The 17,586-nt window shown below is 46.5% G+C and overlaps 1 protein-coding gene across 1 annotated transcript; it reads right to left on the minus strand.

The window, feature by feature from the left end:
* Nucleotides 1–15,920, minus strand: GUSB (glucuronidase beta). Its single transcript, XM_061604659.1, has 12 exons — nucleotides 15,665–15,920; nucleotides 12,074–12,262; nucleotides 10,686–10,867; nucleotides 9,298–9,440; nucleotides 8,033–8,220; nucleotides 7,558–7,710; nucleotides 6,292–6,470; nucleotides 5,285–5,431; nucleotides 3,970–4,054; nucleotides 3,500–3,676; nucleotides 2,362–2,497; nucleotides 1–809 (listed from the first exon to the last, which is right to left on the minus strand). Exons 1-12 carry the CDS (start codon nucleotides 15,866–15,868, stop codon nucleotides 631–633), a joined length of 1,962 nt encoding a protein of 653 aa, XP_061460643.1. The 5' UTR covers nucleotides 15,869–15,920; the 3' UTR covers nucleotides 1–630.
* Nucleotides 15,921–17,586: the final 1,666 nt, after the last annotated feature.

Raw genomic sequence — 17,586 nt, forward strand, 5'->3', positions numbered from 1 at the left:
TTTAAAAGATTAGACAAATTACTATTTTTTATTTAGTCATTTTCTCTCCCACCCTTCCTCCCAGGAGCCTAGGGCAGCAAACAAGGGGCATGGAGGATAGCAGTATCAAAGGCCACTAGACACGATGGCTGTGCTCTCCAGTCAGATGCATGCTGCTTCTGAATACCAGTGCCTGGAAACCACAGGGGGTGGAGAGTTCTTCTTGCACTCAGGTCCTACTTGCGGGCTTCCTAGAAGAGGCATCCGGTTGGCCGACATGAGAACAGGTGGCTGGTCTAGATTGGCCCCTTTGGACTGGTCCAGCTGCAGGGGTCTTCCTGGGAATGGACCAAAGGACTGTGATGATCATGTAACAAGACTAACTTGTTTTTAAACAAACAAACCAAAACCTCCTTCAGAAATGTGTAGACTGGAACATGCAAACTCTGCTCCAAAATAAAGGGAACGCCTTGTCGGTGTTCATTTATGTGTCTTTGGCTCCTTCGAAAGGATCTGTGGTCCCTCTCCTGCTTTTACGGCTGAAACACGTTTTGTTTTTGCTCATTGCAGAAATGTGGTCTGTCTTGGGATGCTCAGTAGCACCGCCGTGAGCTTGAACCTCTTCTGCGGTGCTTAATACAGCGACATAAGTCAAATACATTTGAAGGCCTGAGTTCGGGGCAAACTGATGTCCTCGTACATGGGGCGTGGAAGGGGGCTGCATTTCTCGGCGAGCTTCCAGTATCTCTCCTTAAGAAGGAAGGCGGCTGCTTTGGGTTGCCTCTGACGGGTGAATATCCCTTTCTTGTTACCCAAAACGCGCGTTGTGCCTGTAGGACAGGAAGGGAGAATGTCAACGACTTACTTAGAGTGGAAGATCTGAGAGGGACTTTAGAGGGACTCTGGTCCAGAGACGGAGAACTGGTGGCTCTGATTTCAGTGGGGCAGTGAATCCACTCCAGGTTTTAGTCCCAACTTTCAGGGAGCTGTTGAAGGCGCTCAACCTATTTTGGGGATAGGTTTCAGCACCATGGACAGCTGCTTGAGAGTTGAGAGCTGACGTCGGAGTCACCGGTCTGCACTGCCTTTCGATGTTGGACGCTAACTCACATCAACCTTGAGCAATGGCCAAGCTGGCTGGCTGGGGCTGATGGGAGGTGGCGCACAACATCATCTGCAGGCTGCACTGGATCCCTAAACTGGGCCAACAGGGTGCCAGATGGGTGGCCAGTCTCTGCTTAAATGCCCCCTGCAAAGGAGAGTCCGCCACTTCAACAGACAGTTTGCTCTGCCGTCAAACAGCCGTTAGTGCCCAAACACCCAGGAGTTGCAGTTTTGCCTTACCCTATTGAATTCGGCATCTTCATAATCTCCCCCTTTTTTGTTTTAAGATTAATTTTCTAGTCCTTATGGCTAGGAAGATGGGCATTAATGTTTGTGGGTGTGTGGGAAGGGACAGGAGAGGCATTTGATACAATTTGCATTTAAAGCCAGAATTTTCTGATGTGATGATATTTTAATGATTTTATTGTATGCCACCATAATTTTTTTTAAAAAATAAGTTTGTGGTTTATAACTATTGTAAAACGGAGTTATTGGCAAGCCCTACTCAAAATAGACCCATTGAAAATAATGGAGATGGCTAACTTGGGTCCAACTGAGTTCTACTCGGAGTAGACCTACTGAAATCCATTTCAGTGGGGTCTGTTCTGAGTGCGACTAACACTGGATATAACCCCCAGAGTCTACTCTTAACTTAGCGGGATAAAACTCCAAGTAAATATGCTTCACTCTCCCTTTGAAATCAGTGGGATGCAAAATGCACATAATCCTGCTGAGTCATGCCCTAATAAGGAAGAGGAAGAATTCATTTATTATTGCTTGTTACATTTATAAGTTGTGTTAGATCAGAACAGCCCCACAGCAACTTAGAGCAATGCTTCCCAAACTCTGCCCCCCCTCCTCCCAGACCACTGGAAAACGGCCAAGAGTCTTGGCAGACGACTTAATAATTTTTCCGCCTCTTGTAGCAATTGCAATTGTATTTTTATGACTCCTTTTATTTCTTACATACTGTATTTTATTGTATTCCACAAAGTTCACACTGAAATACAATGCAAAATAAGAAATAAAAGCAGCCATTAAAATATAATTAAAAATCAATATGAATACCTAAATGTGACAGACGTGCTGCCTTCAACCACAAATCCAGACATGCTGCGGATCACCTGAATTATTATTAATTGGATTTCTGTCTCGCCCTTCCTCCCGGAAGGAAGCTCATGGACCACTGGTGGTCCATGGACCACAGTTTGGCAATCCATGACTTAGACAATGAGTTTGGCGGGTGGACAAGGCAACTCTAATCCAAGTCGCCAATACCTTGCGCGGTCATGAAATCGGCAAAATTCCAGATGAGCTCTCCAATCACATATTCCTTCCTCTTTTCATCTAAGACGGCATGATATTCCTTCAGCACAGCAGTCTGGTATTCCTCCGTAAACATGAGAGGGGGGTCCTGTGGGCAGAGGGAAGAGCAGGGGCTTTGAACAAGGATTCATTAATTAAAAATGCCTCCCAAGGCAGCCTTCTTGAGATGGATGGGAACTGAGCGCATGGAACCAATGGGGGTTGCACACAGTGACAGCAACCTCCAGATAGCCAGAGGGGTGTTGCACAGAAGACGCAGCAGGCTTCCGACATCAGAGGGGCAGGAGGTTGGGGTTCAATCCTGCTTCACCACCACTTTATCTGCAGGGAATGTGCTGGCAAACCAGGCTCCTGCAGAGGGCAGGATTGAACCCTCCACAGGTCAGCCGATTGGTGGAGAGTTCAATCCTGCTGGGCACTGCTTTGCCAATGTGTTCCCTGGGTGAAAACTCTGCTGGTGAAACAGACCCCCCACATCCCCACGGGCTAACTTTGACATCATGATGTCAGATGACTGACAGGTGGGTGGCGCTGCCCACCTGTCAAAGTTGACTCGAGGTGGCAGGGGAAATAATAGATCTGGGACAAAAAGGTTCTTCATCCCTGATCTAGAGGTTGTTGTTAGGTGCCTTCAAGTCAATCACGACTTATGGCGACCCCATGAATCAGTGACCTCCAAGAGCATCTGTCATGAACCACCCTGTTCAGATCTTGTACATTCAGGTCTGTGGCTTCCTTTATGGAAACAATCCATCTCTTGTTTGACCTTCCTCTTTTTCTACTCCCTTCTGTTTTTCCCAGCAATACTGTCTTTTCTAGTGAATCAGGTCTTCTCAAGATGTGTCCAACGACAGGGCATTTGTTTCACTTCTAAGACACTTTCTTTTTTAATCCAATCAGGATCTGGAAATACTAATTCAAACACCACCTTATCCATGTGCATGTGTGTGTATAGAGGGGTCACATTTGGAGCAGCAATCGACTGCCCTCACTTTGGTATAAGTTCCCCTCTCAACCACCTGGTTTTCCTCTTTGCAAACAAATGTGTCCTGTCTGCAGGCAGCTGGGCTGAAACGGCTAGACTCCTCACCATGTGGAAGCCAGCGATGGCGTCTGCCCCGTACTCGCTCTGGATAATGGGCTTCTGGTGAGTTTTGTACCAGTTCTCAAACTGCAAGTTCAGCTGCAAACGGATCACCTCCAGGTGCCCGGGGTCGTGGTACCAGGAGAAGTAGCTGTTGACGCAGATGACATCCACGTAAGGGGCCTGCGGGAAGCGCATTTAGTTCAGTGCATAGAAAGGCTTATACTGATTCAGAGCATTAGTCCAGCTAACTCAGGATTGTCTACACTCACTGGCTGGGGCTCTTCTGGGTTTTGGGGTCCCAATATCTAGATGGATTAAAGATCTGAGAGGCCAAACGGGGAAGCCTAATTGGGTCTGTGGGCCAAAGGTTCCCCACTGCTGGCTTAGATATTATATTCTGAGCTTTCACCCAGGAATAAATGTTCTCCCTTGGAGGACAGGGAGCAATTGATCCAAAGAGGGATGGTGCTTACTCCTAGATCTCGAGAGTAATCGGCGTTTGAGATGAACGTGACGGGTCGTGTGGGGTCCGTGGCTTTGGTATGGGCGATCACCGTCCTGCATGCAAGGAATAAAAAGCCACTGTTTCATGCAGTGCCGAGTTAACTCATTAAAATGCAATCCTTCCTTCCAGGGCTGAGATGATCCAGATAGGAAATATGTTCGCTAGCCTTCAGCGATACTTAAAGTCCAAATCTGCATCTATACATATAAATTGGCATGTGCAAATTTGTGCCTATGGGCTCCTACACTGACTTTTTTCAGTTCTGAGATCTAACCCCGGTGCGGTGATCAGCTGGTTTCTAGCCTCAATCCAAGGTGCTGGTTTTAACCTTGAAAGCCCAAAATGGCTTGAGATCTGAGTAGCTTAAGAGGGCTGCCTCCACTCTATGTACTCCATTCAATATCTCAGGCCTTGCTCTGGATCTCTCCATTGTATGAGGTGCAACAGGAGCAGGGCCTTTTCTGTGCTGGTCCCTACCTCATGCATAAGTACGGCTCTTCAAAAAGGCGTCTGGCTGAATATATATATATATGACTGTTGGTAAATGTGAACCCCTCTAGTAGTTTATTCTGGATGTATCATAGGTTAAATCATGTCTAATGCTTTGGGGGTGATCCAAATACAACCTTTGTATTCCAATAGCGTTTCTAAAGTCCTAAATCATGAAAATATCTTCTGGATATCTTTTGTAGATTTTTTTGAATATATTTTAAGAATTCGTTATCCTCATTCAAAATATGGGCCTGCTGAAACCAGGTTGTATAAAGATTAGCCAATTCTGGTACAAACTTGCAGTTCCTGATATTTGCCAGCAGCACTGAGTGTGGAATAAAAACATTTTCCCTCTTAATGCCACGTCTGCCAAGGAAGAAATAAAGCTGGCTGGTGGATTCCTCCAACAACGGGAAATTGGAGGAACCCGCCAGCTAGCTTTATTTGTTCCTTGGAAGCTGTGGCGTTGCAGAACAAGTTATTTGAAGTAAGATCCTAGTCCTCATGGTTCCAAAGGAAGGTCTGATTTAAATAGGAAGCTGCCTTAGGCTGAGGCGCACCATCCAACTCAGTATTGTCTACAGCTGGCAGTGGCTGTCCAGGACTTGGAGATGCTGAGGACTGAACCTGAGACTTTCTGCATGCAAGGCAGGCGCTTTAACCACTGAGCTACGGAGGAGCATCTAATGCCGCCCACCCCGTTTGTGTGAATGCCGCTTCAGGCTTCACTCTGGGAGTCCTGATGTCCAGCGTGCTGGTCTCGTGGCACGCCTCACGTGGCCGATACTCACTTGAAGTAGTAAGCGGCTGGGACCAGGGAAGAGGCAGGCTCATTGGCCACTGACCACATCACCACTGAGGGCCGGTTTTTGTCCCGGCAGATCAGCTCTTCCATCACAACGAGGTGGTGCTGGAGAGATTTGTTCCCGAAATTCACACTGAAGGAAGAGGGGGAAAATGGGACAGTCATTTCCTCCGCAGCTCCTGATGCGCGCCTCTTTTTCCTCATTCTTGCATGCCCAGTTTTCCTTCATTGCCTAGACTCTTCCCTCTTGCCTCTCTAACCCAGTGGTGGGGGAACGTTTTTGGGCCAAGGGCCACATTACCCCGCTGGAAACCTGCCCAGGGGCCACATTCTGGTAATGAGCCATGGCCAGACCTCTAATGACACTCCCATATCCACGGAAACACTCAGGAAATATCTGTTTTCCATGGAAACAGAAGCAAATATGACATTCTTAGTAATTCCATGCAAAGGCCACCTTCTGTTTTCTTCACAGACTTTTTATTTTATTGGACAAAGTTGGTAAAAAAAGAAAAGGAAAAAGCTCTCTAGCCCCCGTGATGTGCCTGGTATTATCTGCAAGAGGCTACCTCCTTCTTGGTGTTTGAACTCCAACTCTGCTGCTGGCGTACAGGGACAGCAATTCCTCCTCCACAAGGAACACTGAGGGTTGGATTTGTGGGGGGAAGGAATAAGGATGGGGGAAGAGTTCTCTAGTTGAGAACACCCACGCCGAACACAGGTGGGTTTAGGAACAAGGCTTGGCTGGGGGAAATAACCATAGCTCAGGCCACGCTTCCCCAATGGCAGCTGTTTTGTGGCCGGTGCCCACGGCACTTGGATCAGAGCAGCGGAGTCGATGGCAGTCTCAGATCCACCTGCTAGCACTGCCCCCTTTGTAAATTAGGGCGGCTCAGCCCATCTTTTCCAAATGCTTCACTGCCGCCCCTAAAAATCCTTCATGTGTTAGGATATCAATCACTCGGGGCCTCAGGGAGAGCACGAATCGCCCACCTGTCCCTCATGCCCACGGCTGGAGCCTCGTCAATCACCACGATGCCGTAGGCATCGCAAAGCTCCATGATCTCCTCGGCGTAAGGGTAGTGGCTGGTGCGGAAGGAATTGGCTCCCAGCCAGCGCAAAAGGCTGAAGTCCTTCAGGATCAAGGGCCAGTCCAGACCTTTGCCACGGATCTGTAGGGGAACAATCTTGGTGAAAGTGGTCTACAAGTTGGCAGGAGGAATATTTGATCCTTGGCTCATGTCGGGCTTCTCGCTGAGGACTGAAGTCCTTTGCGCAATGAAGTGCATCGCCCTAAGGTGGTTTATTGAGCTTGAAAAGCAAAGCAGAGAGAAGCAGGCAAAGTAAGGATCACTTCTCATTGAGCGGGAAAACCCACGTCCGGACTGTTCCACTTAAATGGAGACTCATCCTTCAATACCCCTCCGTACAAAAAATTATAAAAAATAAATCCCTGCATTTAGAAAAGCAGCATGTCAAGGAGAAGAGTTCTAGCTCTCTCCCTGACATGCTAGCTTTCTGTCAGCACAATCCAAGGCATGTCTACTCAGAAGTTAAGTCCCATCAGGTTCAAAGAGAGTTACTTCCAGGTGTGTAGGGCAAGGGTGTGGGGCCTTCTCTGTCGAGGGCCACATTCCTTCAGGGGAATAGGGAGGTGGGCACATGCTGGCACTTGACAGGGCCAAACGAAGCCAGAACTGGACCACTCCCATTTGCGACACTCTTTCCACCTCTCTCTTCCTGACATCCATCAACAATGGCTTAAACGGTGCCTGTTACTTTATTGGAGCACAGAAAGGTGCTTTATACCAAGTCAGACCATTGGTCCATTGAGCTCAGTATTGTCTGCACTGACTGGCAGCAGCTCTCCAAGTTTTCAAGCCAGGACTTTGGCATGCAAGCCAGAGGCTCCGCCACTGAGCAACGGTCCTTTCCCTAAGAATAAAGTAAGATTCCAGCCCTCATGGTTCCGAAGAAAGGGCTGATTTTAATGCCAAGTCAGACCATTGGCCCATCAAGCTCAGAATCGTCTACACTGACTGGCAGCCGCTCTTGCAAGGGATTGAATCTAGGACCTTCTACATGCAAAGCAAGTGCCATACCACTGAGCTACATCCCATAAATAATAATCCATCTCCCCTCCTGTTCTGCCCATCTAAACCCAGGTTGGAAAGTTTCTGGGCAAGGCCTACACTGCTTCTCAATTCAGCTGTCGGCACTTGGCAGCAACAGCAGCGGATGCCGCAGGGCCTCACTCACGTCAGCGTCTTCGTGCTTGTTGACCCCGTGGAAGTAGAATGGTTTCCTGTTGATGAGGAACTTGTTGCGGGTGACCTGCACAGTCCGGATGCCGATCGGCTGCGTGTAACTATCCTCGGAGGTGGCACCGTCCACCTCGGCAAAGAGAGTGACCTATGGGCCAAAAATGCCACCCTCTGCGTCAGCCTTCCAAGCTCGTGAGCCCACACCCAAAAGAGGCGCCCCAAAGAGAAATTGCACGGTGGTGCAAGGGCAACCCATAGTCTGAACCCGGCAGAAAGAGAAGGTGTTGGAAGTCTACTTCACATTGGCCAGCCTCCCATCTCTTCTCAGCTACCAGCAGGGGCCAGGAGATCAATCCTCCACTGGTGGTGGTGGTGGTGAATCCTGAACAAGAGGCACCTGCAAAGATATGGGGTCTTTTTCTTTCTTACTCTGTCTCCCCATAACTGAGACCAAATAGGGCTTCAGTTACCTTTAGGTAGTAAAGGTACCCAGGGCTTTTGTGCATCAGGTATGGCCACCAGAGCAGAGGATTCATCACTTTCAGCTCACCAGCCGATCCATTTCCGGTCGCCACCATGACACCATCTCGGTCGTGCAAAGTCAGGTTCAAGAAGTAACGGGGGCTGCCACGGACCGACACCAAATACTGCACCAAACCTGTCCCAACAGAAGCAAAGTCGGTGAGGTGCTGCCATGGTGCATTGGTGAAGGCAGCAAGCTACGAATCAGGACCTCTCCATTTCAGATCCCAGCGCTACCACCAACTCGCCCTCTCAGGTGTCCTTTGGTGGGCCTCTCTCACACCTTCTATGCACCCCTGCCCCTCCTCGTTTGATAGTAATAGAGACCTATCTTACAAGGTCATTGCGAAGGTGGTGAGACAGAGCATTGGCAGCGCTTTGAAGAGAAACAATTAGAGCTGTCACCCAGTTAAATAAATCTTACTCTGTGGGATGGCATTTTGTGGCTAAACGAATCGTTTTGAAGAACACTTCTGGTTTTAGATGGTGTGGATATGTCACAGTAAGCATCTTCTGGGGTGGGGCCTGCCATCATCTACTTTTATAAGTATTTATTTTTAAATTTATATCCCGCCCTTCCTCCTACAAGGAGCCCAGGCCGGCAAATGACAAGCAATAAAACGCTAAGAACGTCTTTAAAAACACATTAAAAACAAAACATCTTTAACACATTTAAAAAATATATGTTTTTAATATATTTAAAAATATATGTTAAAGCATCTTAAAAACAATTCCCATACAGATGCAGACTGTAAAATAATTAAGTTTTTTAATGTAACAATTTCCAGAGGAGTAGCACTTCGTCTTTTTTTTTAAGTGTTATCTGGTTAACTAAGAATGTCATTTAAGTCCTAAACAGTTTTAAAAAATTCCAAAACCCAATTACATTTAAAAATATTGGAAAACACCAATTTCCCATCCAATGCCTGGGAAAACAGGAATGCTTTCAAATTCCTCCTGAACATTAATAGTGATGGATGGAGACAGAGGCACCTCATTGGAGAAGGCATTCCGCAAACGGGGGCCACCACTGAAAAGGCCCTGTCACAGGTGAGCACCCACTTGATGCTGTTCTGGCATTTTCGCATCAAAAGGCACAAGACTCTGAACACAAGCCGCTGTGTTCCCACGAGAAGCTTTCCCGCCTGGGTGCTCCAGTAGCACCCACACACCCCAGCTCCCAATCGCACTGTTTTTCACGTCAACCACCTACCGACATTTCCCGTCACGTCTGTGGTCACCGTGATATCATCAATGTAGGCCGAGGGGGTCGTGTACAGCAGGACGGGTCGGTGTATCCCGGCATAGTTGAAGAAGTCAAACTTTGTGTCTTGAATAAAATAGCCTTTGGGGTACCTGAGCCAAAGGGAAACAATGCAAGGAGGGTGGGTGGGTGGGAGGCCCCCAACTTAGAACTTGAGGCCTGAAAGGCACAAGAGAAACACCCAGGCCTGAGCAAACCAACACCCGCCATCTCCCCCCCCCATCATGCCCTCTCCCCCGATAGAGGAAACCATAATGAGCTGGAACTCAAATTCTCCCCTCTGTGTAACGGGGACATCTGCTATGGACAATCTCCATGAGAAGGCTTCCTTCAGTGAAGATGCTGGTGTGGACTGGCAAATAGTGACCAGGCCTCAGATTTCCGCCCTCCCCCGCACTCCCGTGGCCTACCTTGCAGGACTGAGAGTTCCAATCCCTGCTGAGGGATCTGAGCAGCTCACAGATTTGTCAAGATCCTGTGGGTACCACCCGGAGCTCAAACAATAAATACTAGAATCAATTTTTCAATTTCTAGTGTGCCTCCATAACCAAAAATGTTTGGGGATCCCTGCTCTATGGTATTAGCTGCCCCCCAAATGCCATATTTACTAAATGTCTGAGATTCCACATGTGAACACTGCAGTGACAAGTTAGTAAGTGGAGGCTATTTTGAACAGCCTTGTATGAAAACTGGATGTGACAGTTTTATTTGAGCGTAGTAGACGGGTGAATTATAGATTTGCTTCTAGCAGTTCCCCTCAGCATATTTTGCTGTTGAACCATCACTGAAAACTCTTTGAATATTCACCAAATAGCAGTATTTGATTTTCCTATTATGCCTCAATAATATCCAATTTCAAGAGCTAATGCGCGACAGGTATTGATAGCTGGCATGCAATGGCATGTGATATTTGACAGTGTTAAGACAGCTGACATGTAACAATATTTGGAAATTGACAGCTGGAGAGATTTTGTATTTGACACTGGCCAAACCACTGAGAAATGCCAACATGCCTCAACCACTTGGTCAAATGTCACATTCAAGACTGAATCCCAAACTTGGAAATTTGCATGCAAAATCAGGCAAGGAAAAATGGATTTATTGTGGTCTCCGAAAATAATCTGTTTAACCCTTAAAAAACACCAAAGAAACATCAAGATCACGTGATACCAGTGGACCACAACCGGGACACCAGAATAAAAAGAGGTAAGATGCACTTCAAAACAACTTCTTTCACCTGTTCTGGACAGAATGTTCCAGAATCTTTGGCTAAAGGGTGCTGGGTTGATCAGCGGCACGAGAACAGCTGTGCACCGCCAGCAGGGCCTTGCACTCACATGGACTCATTCTCCATATACTGAATAGTTCCCGGAGGCAGCGTTTCAGGTGTCAGAGTGTTGTTGATAGCGATGGTGATGCGGCAAGTTTTCCCTGGGGCACCCTGGAGGAGACTACCGATTTCTGCTTCAAAAGGGAGGTGTCCGCCCTCGTGATCAGCAACCTGCACCCCATTGACCCACTGCAACGGAAGAGAGGAGAAGTCTAGGAAGGAATCGGAGGTCACTGAGCCCTCCCCACACACACTCTGCAGGTGTTAGACGCTGGGGTCTTGAACAGGTGATACTAGCAGCACCTTAGTGGCCGGCTGTGTTTGCGCATAACAAAGCTTACTTGCACGACCGCTTTATCCCATAAGTGCCCACTTGAGTGCTCTGATCTAGGGATGTGAAGCCCCCCCCCAAAAAACTGGAAAAATTCAGGGAAAAAATGGTTTTTTTCTGGTTTTTCCCTGAAGCCTTTTTTGTTTTTTTTTCTGAAAAATTGGAAAAGATGGAAAAAATGGATTATGAAATGTTTTATTTTAGCATGATGAATAAAATGTTTCATTGAATCTTGATCTTTTTCTCAGTTCTTTTTGTGGGAATGGATGCTTTATGTCTGCTTGACACTGTGGAGGACTAGCGGAGAAATAATTAATTTTCTTTCTTATTAATGTTGATGGTTTCTTCTGTTTTTTTAAAAAAAGATTTTTTTGCCTGCTCCTCATAAACTGGCAAAACGAAAGAGGTTCCTTATAGTTCAAGAGTTTGTATCTACATTTGTTACAAAAAAAAGTAAAAATTTTAAAAAGTAAATTCAATTTGTAATAATTGTTTGAATAAAATGTACTTTTAATATACCAAATGTGATAATTTTATGCCAAACCAACTTGTATATAATTACATTTTTTGTTCCTGAAGTAACAAAGTGACTTTCAATCTGTAAAAGTGCTAATATGCATTTTTTCAATTTTTCTGAAAATTTCCATTTTCTCGCCAAAAAACCCTGAAAAACCAGGTTTTTTCCATGGCTTCAAAATTTCTGGAAATGTTACATCTCTACTCTGATCTGCAGAACTGGCCCCGTTACAAGTACCACATAATGCTCTTTCCGTTCTTTTTAGTGTGGCAGCACCTGTTCTTTGGAACTCCCTGCTTCTTGACATCAGGCAGGCCGCCTTTGCTGTATTCTTTTTGTAGCCTGCTTAACACTTTATTGTTTAGGCAAGCCGATCTAGACATGTAGACAGTGATGCGTTTTAATCTCTTTTCAATCTGTTGCTTGTTTTCATAGTTTCAAAAATGTTTAATTGTTGTAAAAAGGCACTTAAAACGGTTTCAGAAACCAGGCAGGCGTCTGTGGGGAGTTGTGTAGCCCAAATGTCGCCTGCAGGTCTCACACTCACCACGATGGAATAATAGTGCGCACTGCCAATTCGGAGCACCACGCGCGTCCTGGCGTCCTTCAGGAGCCAGCGGGTGGGTGGGTGCACCTCCTTCTCGTACCAAACCCAGCCGATGTAGTCGCGCAGCTTTGGATCCTGCGTGATCTCGTTGAAGCTCGCAGGGACTGGCATGTCCATCACTGGCCCGGTCTGAAAGGGATGAAGGCACGCATTACAGGGGAATGCAGCCGTTCTCAGACTTGGATCCAGAATTTGGTCTGGAAGCCGCAGCTGGCGCCCTCCGGGGCAACCGACCGGAAAGCGTGCCACGCTCCTGTTGAACGTTTTGCACCGGCTGCCAACCTGCTATTGAGCTAGATTCAAGCTTTTCCTACTGGGGTATAAAGCCCTTGGTGAATTCTGACTTTTATACTGTGTTTATGTATATGTTTATGGATATGGATATTGTTTATGCGTTTTGCTTTGTAAATTAATTTGATATATTTTTATTGTACCTTGTGTATTCTACTGTAAACCGCTTTGAGATCTTTTAGATAGTAAGCGGTCAATAAATGGAAATAATAATAATAATATACCAGGGGTGAGAAGCCTCAAGACGGGTGGCCAAATGTGGCCCTCCAAGCCTTTGTATCTGGGCCTTGGGACCCTCCCAAGCCCACACCCGTCCCCAGTCCTGCTATGTAGCCTCCTTGCTCGTTTTTGCCCCGCCGGAATGGGTGTTTGAACTCTGATGATGCCTCTTCCTCGCCCAGGTGGAGGATGGGACGGTGGTGCGAGAGTGTGTGAAAACCAGCCTACTGGACACGTGTAAAATGTCCTTTTCTTGCTCTGCTCACTTTTGCTTCTGGCTCTGCCCACTACTGGCATGTAGCCCTTGGCAAGTTGCACGTGGTTTTAGCGCTGTGGCACTAGGGGCCCCTCCAGCTGGGGTGTTATGGTGGGTGTATTCTGCAACATGCTCTTGGCTGCATTCAGACATGTGGGGCTTATTGCGTTCGTTTTACTGATGATCGCGGCAGCGCTCCTGTCCCAATTTCTACAGCTTTCACATTGCAGGCCCTGTTGCCTTATGGAGCTGCAGCCTTTGGTCTGATATGCCTTCGCGTGGCGCTACATGTTCATGTGCAGCAGGGTGGTGTGACACACCAATGAACGTCATTGGACATGTCGCCCTTTCCGCACATGCACACTCCTGTATTCTGTAGGATTCCCCCATGAAAATGACAGGGAAGAACTGTATGCCGGCATACCTCCTCAACTGTCAAAGGCCAAGGTAAAAGTCTGTGTGGTCTGGCTTGCAATTTGTATTCTGTTTCGTAAACCACTTAGGCATTCCCTGAACGTATAGCAGCTTATACATTCTGAAACAACCAAATAAACTCTGGCAAATTTTTCTTTAGGGTTGCCAACTTGTTTTATGGTTCTGCTCCTGTCCAGTTGAAAATCTGCTTGACGCAGAGCAACTTAGCATGCCGAAGTTTTTCCTGGCATGAGGATAAAATGATGGGGTAAATCTGACCTGCTAAATCGTCTCTGTGCATCAGGCTATTGTTAAAGGCACAGGAGCATAGCCAGAATCTAAGGTGGGACTACTCTCAGGCAGCCAGTAGAGGGCACGAACAAGCAGCAACTGCTTTGAAGCTACAAAGACCTAACTTCCTCTTATGTTCCACTATTTATGTTTCCTAATGATTTGGATCAACCTAAAGCCTAAAACTTTGGAGAGCTGCAAACTTGATTTTACTCAACTTTTTTGAAGCATACAGTATCACTTTTAAACAGCTATAAATAGTTATTATGGAGCATTGAATTTTCTTGAAATGCACATTCTTTATGCTTTTCCAAAACTCACTCTCTCTGTGTGTTTTGTTTGTGCCAGTAATGTAAGATGTGCAAGGGCCAAATATGCATATTTATCACTCTTCGACCACCCTGAGTCTATGCCAAGATGTTTCACTTACATGTTTAGGGTTCTTTCCTTCTTTTTCACTTGTTTTAAATGCATATGCCACTCTAGAGCTAAACAACTTCCAGATCATCAAAACAATCTACTATATATTTTGGAAAGTTGTTTACGATGCATTTTGGCACCTCTTAAGATACTGTAACTAAATTTGGCATATTGGTTTATGATGTTGTCTCTGTTTAGATGCAGTTGGATGCTATTTTGAATCAAAATAGCCGACTGAAGCTTTCTAAACTGCCCTGGTATTATTGTTATTATTTGAATGTATATCCTGCCTTTCCTACTGAAGGATCACAGGGCAGCAAACATAAGCAAAATAATTTAACACGAAGAAAAACATCCTAAAAACAGTTGAAAACATTCCAAAACACAACTGCAGTTAAAACATTTTAGCCACTGATTTCAAAACTGCGCTGATTTGGGAAGCTTCTTGGAATTCTCAAGCAACCCCAGGTATGAGGATGCTGTAATAAAACAAAATCCAATATTAAAATTAGTAATTAAAAAAACCCCATCTGTTAAAAAAACTAAAGCAAGTGGAATTGGGAGTTGTTTTGGAAAAAGAATCTGTGATTAAAACCAGTTAAATGATGTGGTCTTGTCTGATACTGTTTTTGAACAGCTGAGTCAGTGTATGATTGGGAAAACTACTCTTGCTTTTACAGGTGTGGTGTAAAACTTTAATTTCATTGACGTAAGACCACAAGAAGAGCCTTGCTGGGTCGGCCAAAGGTCCATCTCACTTTTACTCTACAAATGTAAGTGTTGCACTCTTTTTGCCCATCACAGGCATGAGGCCACTGCAAGGTTCCTTCCTATTCATTTTGGGTCTTGCCTTTTACATTGGAAACCTGAGGGCAAGGCCTGTCTGATTATTGATATTTCCACACTGCTCTGGAAGGCTTTTTCAGCCAAAGAGCAGGATTTTTTAAAAAATGATTTAAATGAATAAACATTCTTTGTTTCTTGATTTGCACGCACACAAGGCCGCTTCCTGCTGATAGGGGATGCAAAATCTCCCCAACTTTGCACTCAACGGTTCCTTGTCTCACTCTTGCACAGAGAAACTCTGAGCAACTTCCTGACACGCTAAACTTCTCCTTTCCATCAAAGCTGAAGGGCAATCAATGACAGCTTCTCCCTCCATAAGCTTCCAAAGATCCCAAAGCCCTGTTTGCATATACATAAAGGCCACACCTATCCAATCGCTATTTGTCCAGAGAGCTAAGATAAGCCTCCATGTGCCTCTATCAACTTTCTCCATGCCACGCATCATTTTAGACACTTCTGTTATGTCGCCTTTCCTCTAAACTAAAAAGCCCCCAAATGATGCAGCAACCTTTCTTCATAGGGAAGTTGCTCCATCCTCCCCCCCCCTGCCCTTTTCTGACACCTGTTCCAGCTCCACAATATCCTTTTTGTATCGCGAGAAGCTAAAATGATGAAACGGAGGTTATCATACTTTGGACACATCATGAGAAGACCTGATTCACTAGAACAGACAATCATGCTGGGGGAAACGGAGTAGAAAAAGAGGAAGGCCAAACAAGAGATGGATTGATTCTATAAAGGAAGCCACAGACCTGAACTTACAAGATCTGAACAGGGTGGTTTGTGCTGCTTACCTGGGAGAGGGGTCCCTTGTACCAGCCCTCCACAAACCCTGCGTTCCTCCGCTCTGACCAGTCTGCCCTGAAGCTCCAGAGGCCACCCAGCTCCTTCAACTCCCTGGAGGGCGATTCCCGCGGGTACAGCATCCCTCCACCCAGGGCACCAGCCTGGCAGCCCCCCAGGGCCAGGCAGAGGGCGCAGAGCCACGCCAGATGCATCTCCCCGCCTTCAGTCAGCCTGGCACTCTGCAGGAGCTGGAGAAGCAGTCAGCTGACCTTTCCACCCAGCTGACTGGGCAGGAGCCAATCCCAGCCTTTCCTCCCACCTCCTGCACAGTCACATGATCCACCCACCCACACCATCCCTGCGTCAGCAGCAGCCATGTTGCTTGAGGGCGCTTGCCAGGGCTCTGCTGGGAGCAAACTGAAGGAAGGAGGCCTGGGCTCCTGCTGGGAGGAAGGGTGGGATATATAATAATAATAATAATAATAATAATAGTCCTTTGGGGGGCATTTGGAGGAGTCCCACATTTACTGGCAGGGGTTCAAATGGACCAAGCAGGGATGGGGAGCGTCTGTGACCCCTTCCAGATGTTGTTGGACTCCAACTCCCACCCAGGGGTGTAGTCTTTTGGGGTCTCGGGGGGGGGAGCCTTAGACACCTTGCTTTTTTGGGAGCAGGGTCTCTGTCTCCAGCATCCTGTGAGCCAAACAGCACGAAAGGGGAGTGTGTTAGCCACTGAGAAGAGTCTTCTATCATGCTTCCTTGCCCTTTCCTGCTGATTGGAGCCTATCAGAAAAGAGGTGAGTCGGCCACTGAGAAGACTCTTCTCAGTAGCTAACACTTCCCCATTCGTGTTTATTGGCCCCTAGGGACGTCTGTTGTTGTGGAAGGAGGCGTGAACAAAGAGCTCATTCTCAACCCAGCCGCAAAAATTGGGCTTGCCTGTCACTATCATGAAGGAATCCTGTATTTCTGAATTTGCCACTACCCAGCTACACCCTTCAGCTCCCAGCCAATGGTTAGGGGTAGTTTTGTTTATTTATTTCATCATCATCATTATTACATTAGTATCCCACCTGACCTTCTCCAAGGAGCTCAAGGTGGCGTACAAACATGGTTCCCCCCCTCCTGATCTTATCCTCCTAGCAACCCTGTGAAGTAAGTTAGGCTGAGCGACGGCCCTGCAAGCTTTGAAAGGCATTTGTTCCCTCTTCTTTTACTGCACCAGCTGCTCAAGCATGCCTCGCATCCTTTGTTAACCTGCAGCGCCCTTGGATGCCGTCTTGGTTGGCTGTGATGATTTCTTTGCTGGGTTTATCTTGTTGTAATACTGTACGTGAGATGGATCCTTGGATTTTTTTGGTTTATTGTCTGTCTTTTGAATGGTTATAAGATGACTCAGGGATTGCTGAAGTGTTGTAAAAAAGAAAAGCATTTCTATGGCTTGTAAAATCACCCTGAGTTCAGTGTCATGGAAAGGCAGTACACCAATTCGAAATGGAAATGAAATTTATAAAAAAATTGATTGGCCATTTTAGAGGCTGATTATATTCCCTGCCCTTATTTCCCATACTAGTCCAATGACCGCCCACTTTTTCTTTTCCTCCTTATACAACCCTCAGCCAGTCTTCTTTAAAGGGACCTAAGAGTTTATCAGTCCTTAAACAATTCTTCCACAGTTCCTTATGGCTGCACCGTCCCCCCAGAACGCCTCTCCATTTCCCCTTCACATTTAAATGGTTAGGACCTTGAGGCAGAGATTTTCTTGCCTTTTTTGGAAAGAGTCATGTGTATTCAGTGTTAAGACCACAAACGCACCTCGACTGCTAAACCACTCACTTGGGAGAGCTACTGAAGGCAGGATGAGTGAAGTCTTTCAGACGGGGATGTGTGTATACTCCCCCCCCCATCTGAACTTTTCGTTATGTCACTA

The sequence above is a fragment of the Rhineura floridana genome, chromosome 21 (assembly GCF_030035675.1).
Source record: "Rhineura floridana isolate rRhiFlo1 chromosome 21, rRhiFlo1.hap2, whole genome shotgun sequence".
In the NCBI taxonomy this organism is placed as follows: domain Eukaryota; kingdom Metazoa; phylum Chordata; class Lepidosauria; order Squamata; family Rhineuridae; genus Rhineura; species Rhineura floridana.

Bases quoted from the DNA above. Each gene is read 5' to 3' on its own strand.
- GUSB (XM_061604659.1), bottom strand. From the start codon at position 15,868: ATGCATCTGGCGTGGCTCTGCGCCCTCTGCCTGGCCCTGGGGGGCTGC. The intron at 4,055-5,284 runs GTGAGTATCGGC...CCTTGCATGCAG, and splicing joins CCAGCCGCTTACTACTTCAA to GACGGTGATCGCCCATACCA. The intron at 3,677-3,969 runs GTAAGCACCATC...CGCTTCCCGCAG, and splicing joins ATTACTCTCGAGATCTAGGA to GCCCCTTACGTGGATGTCAT.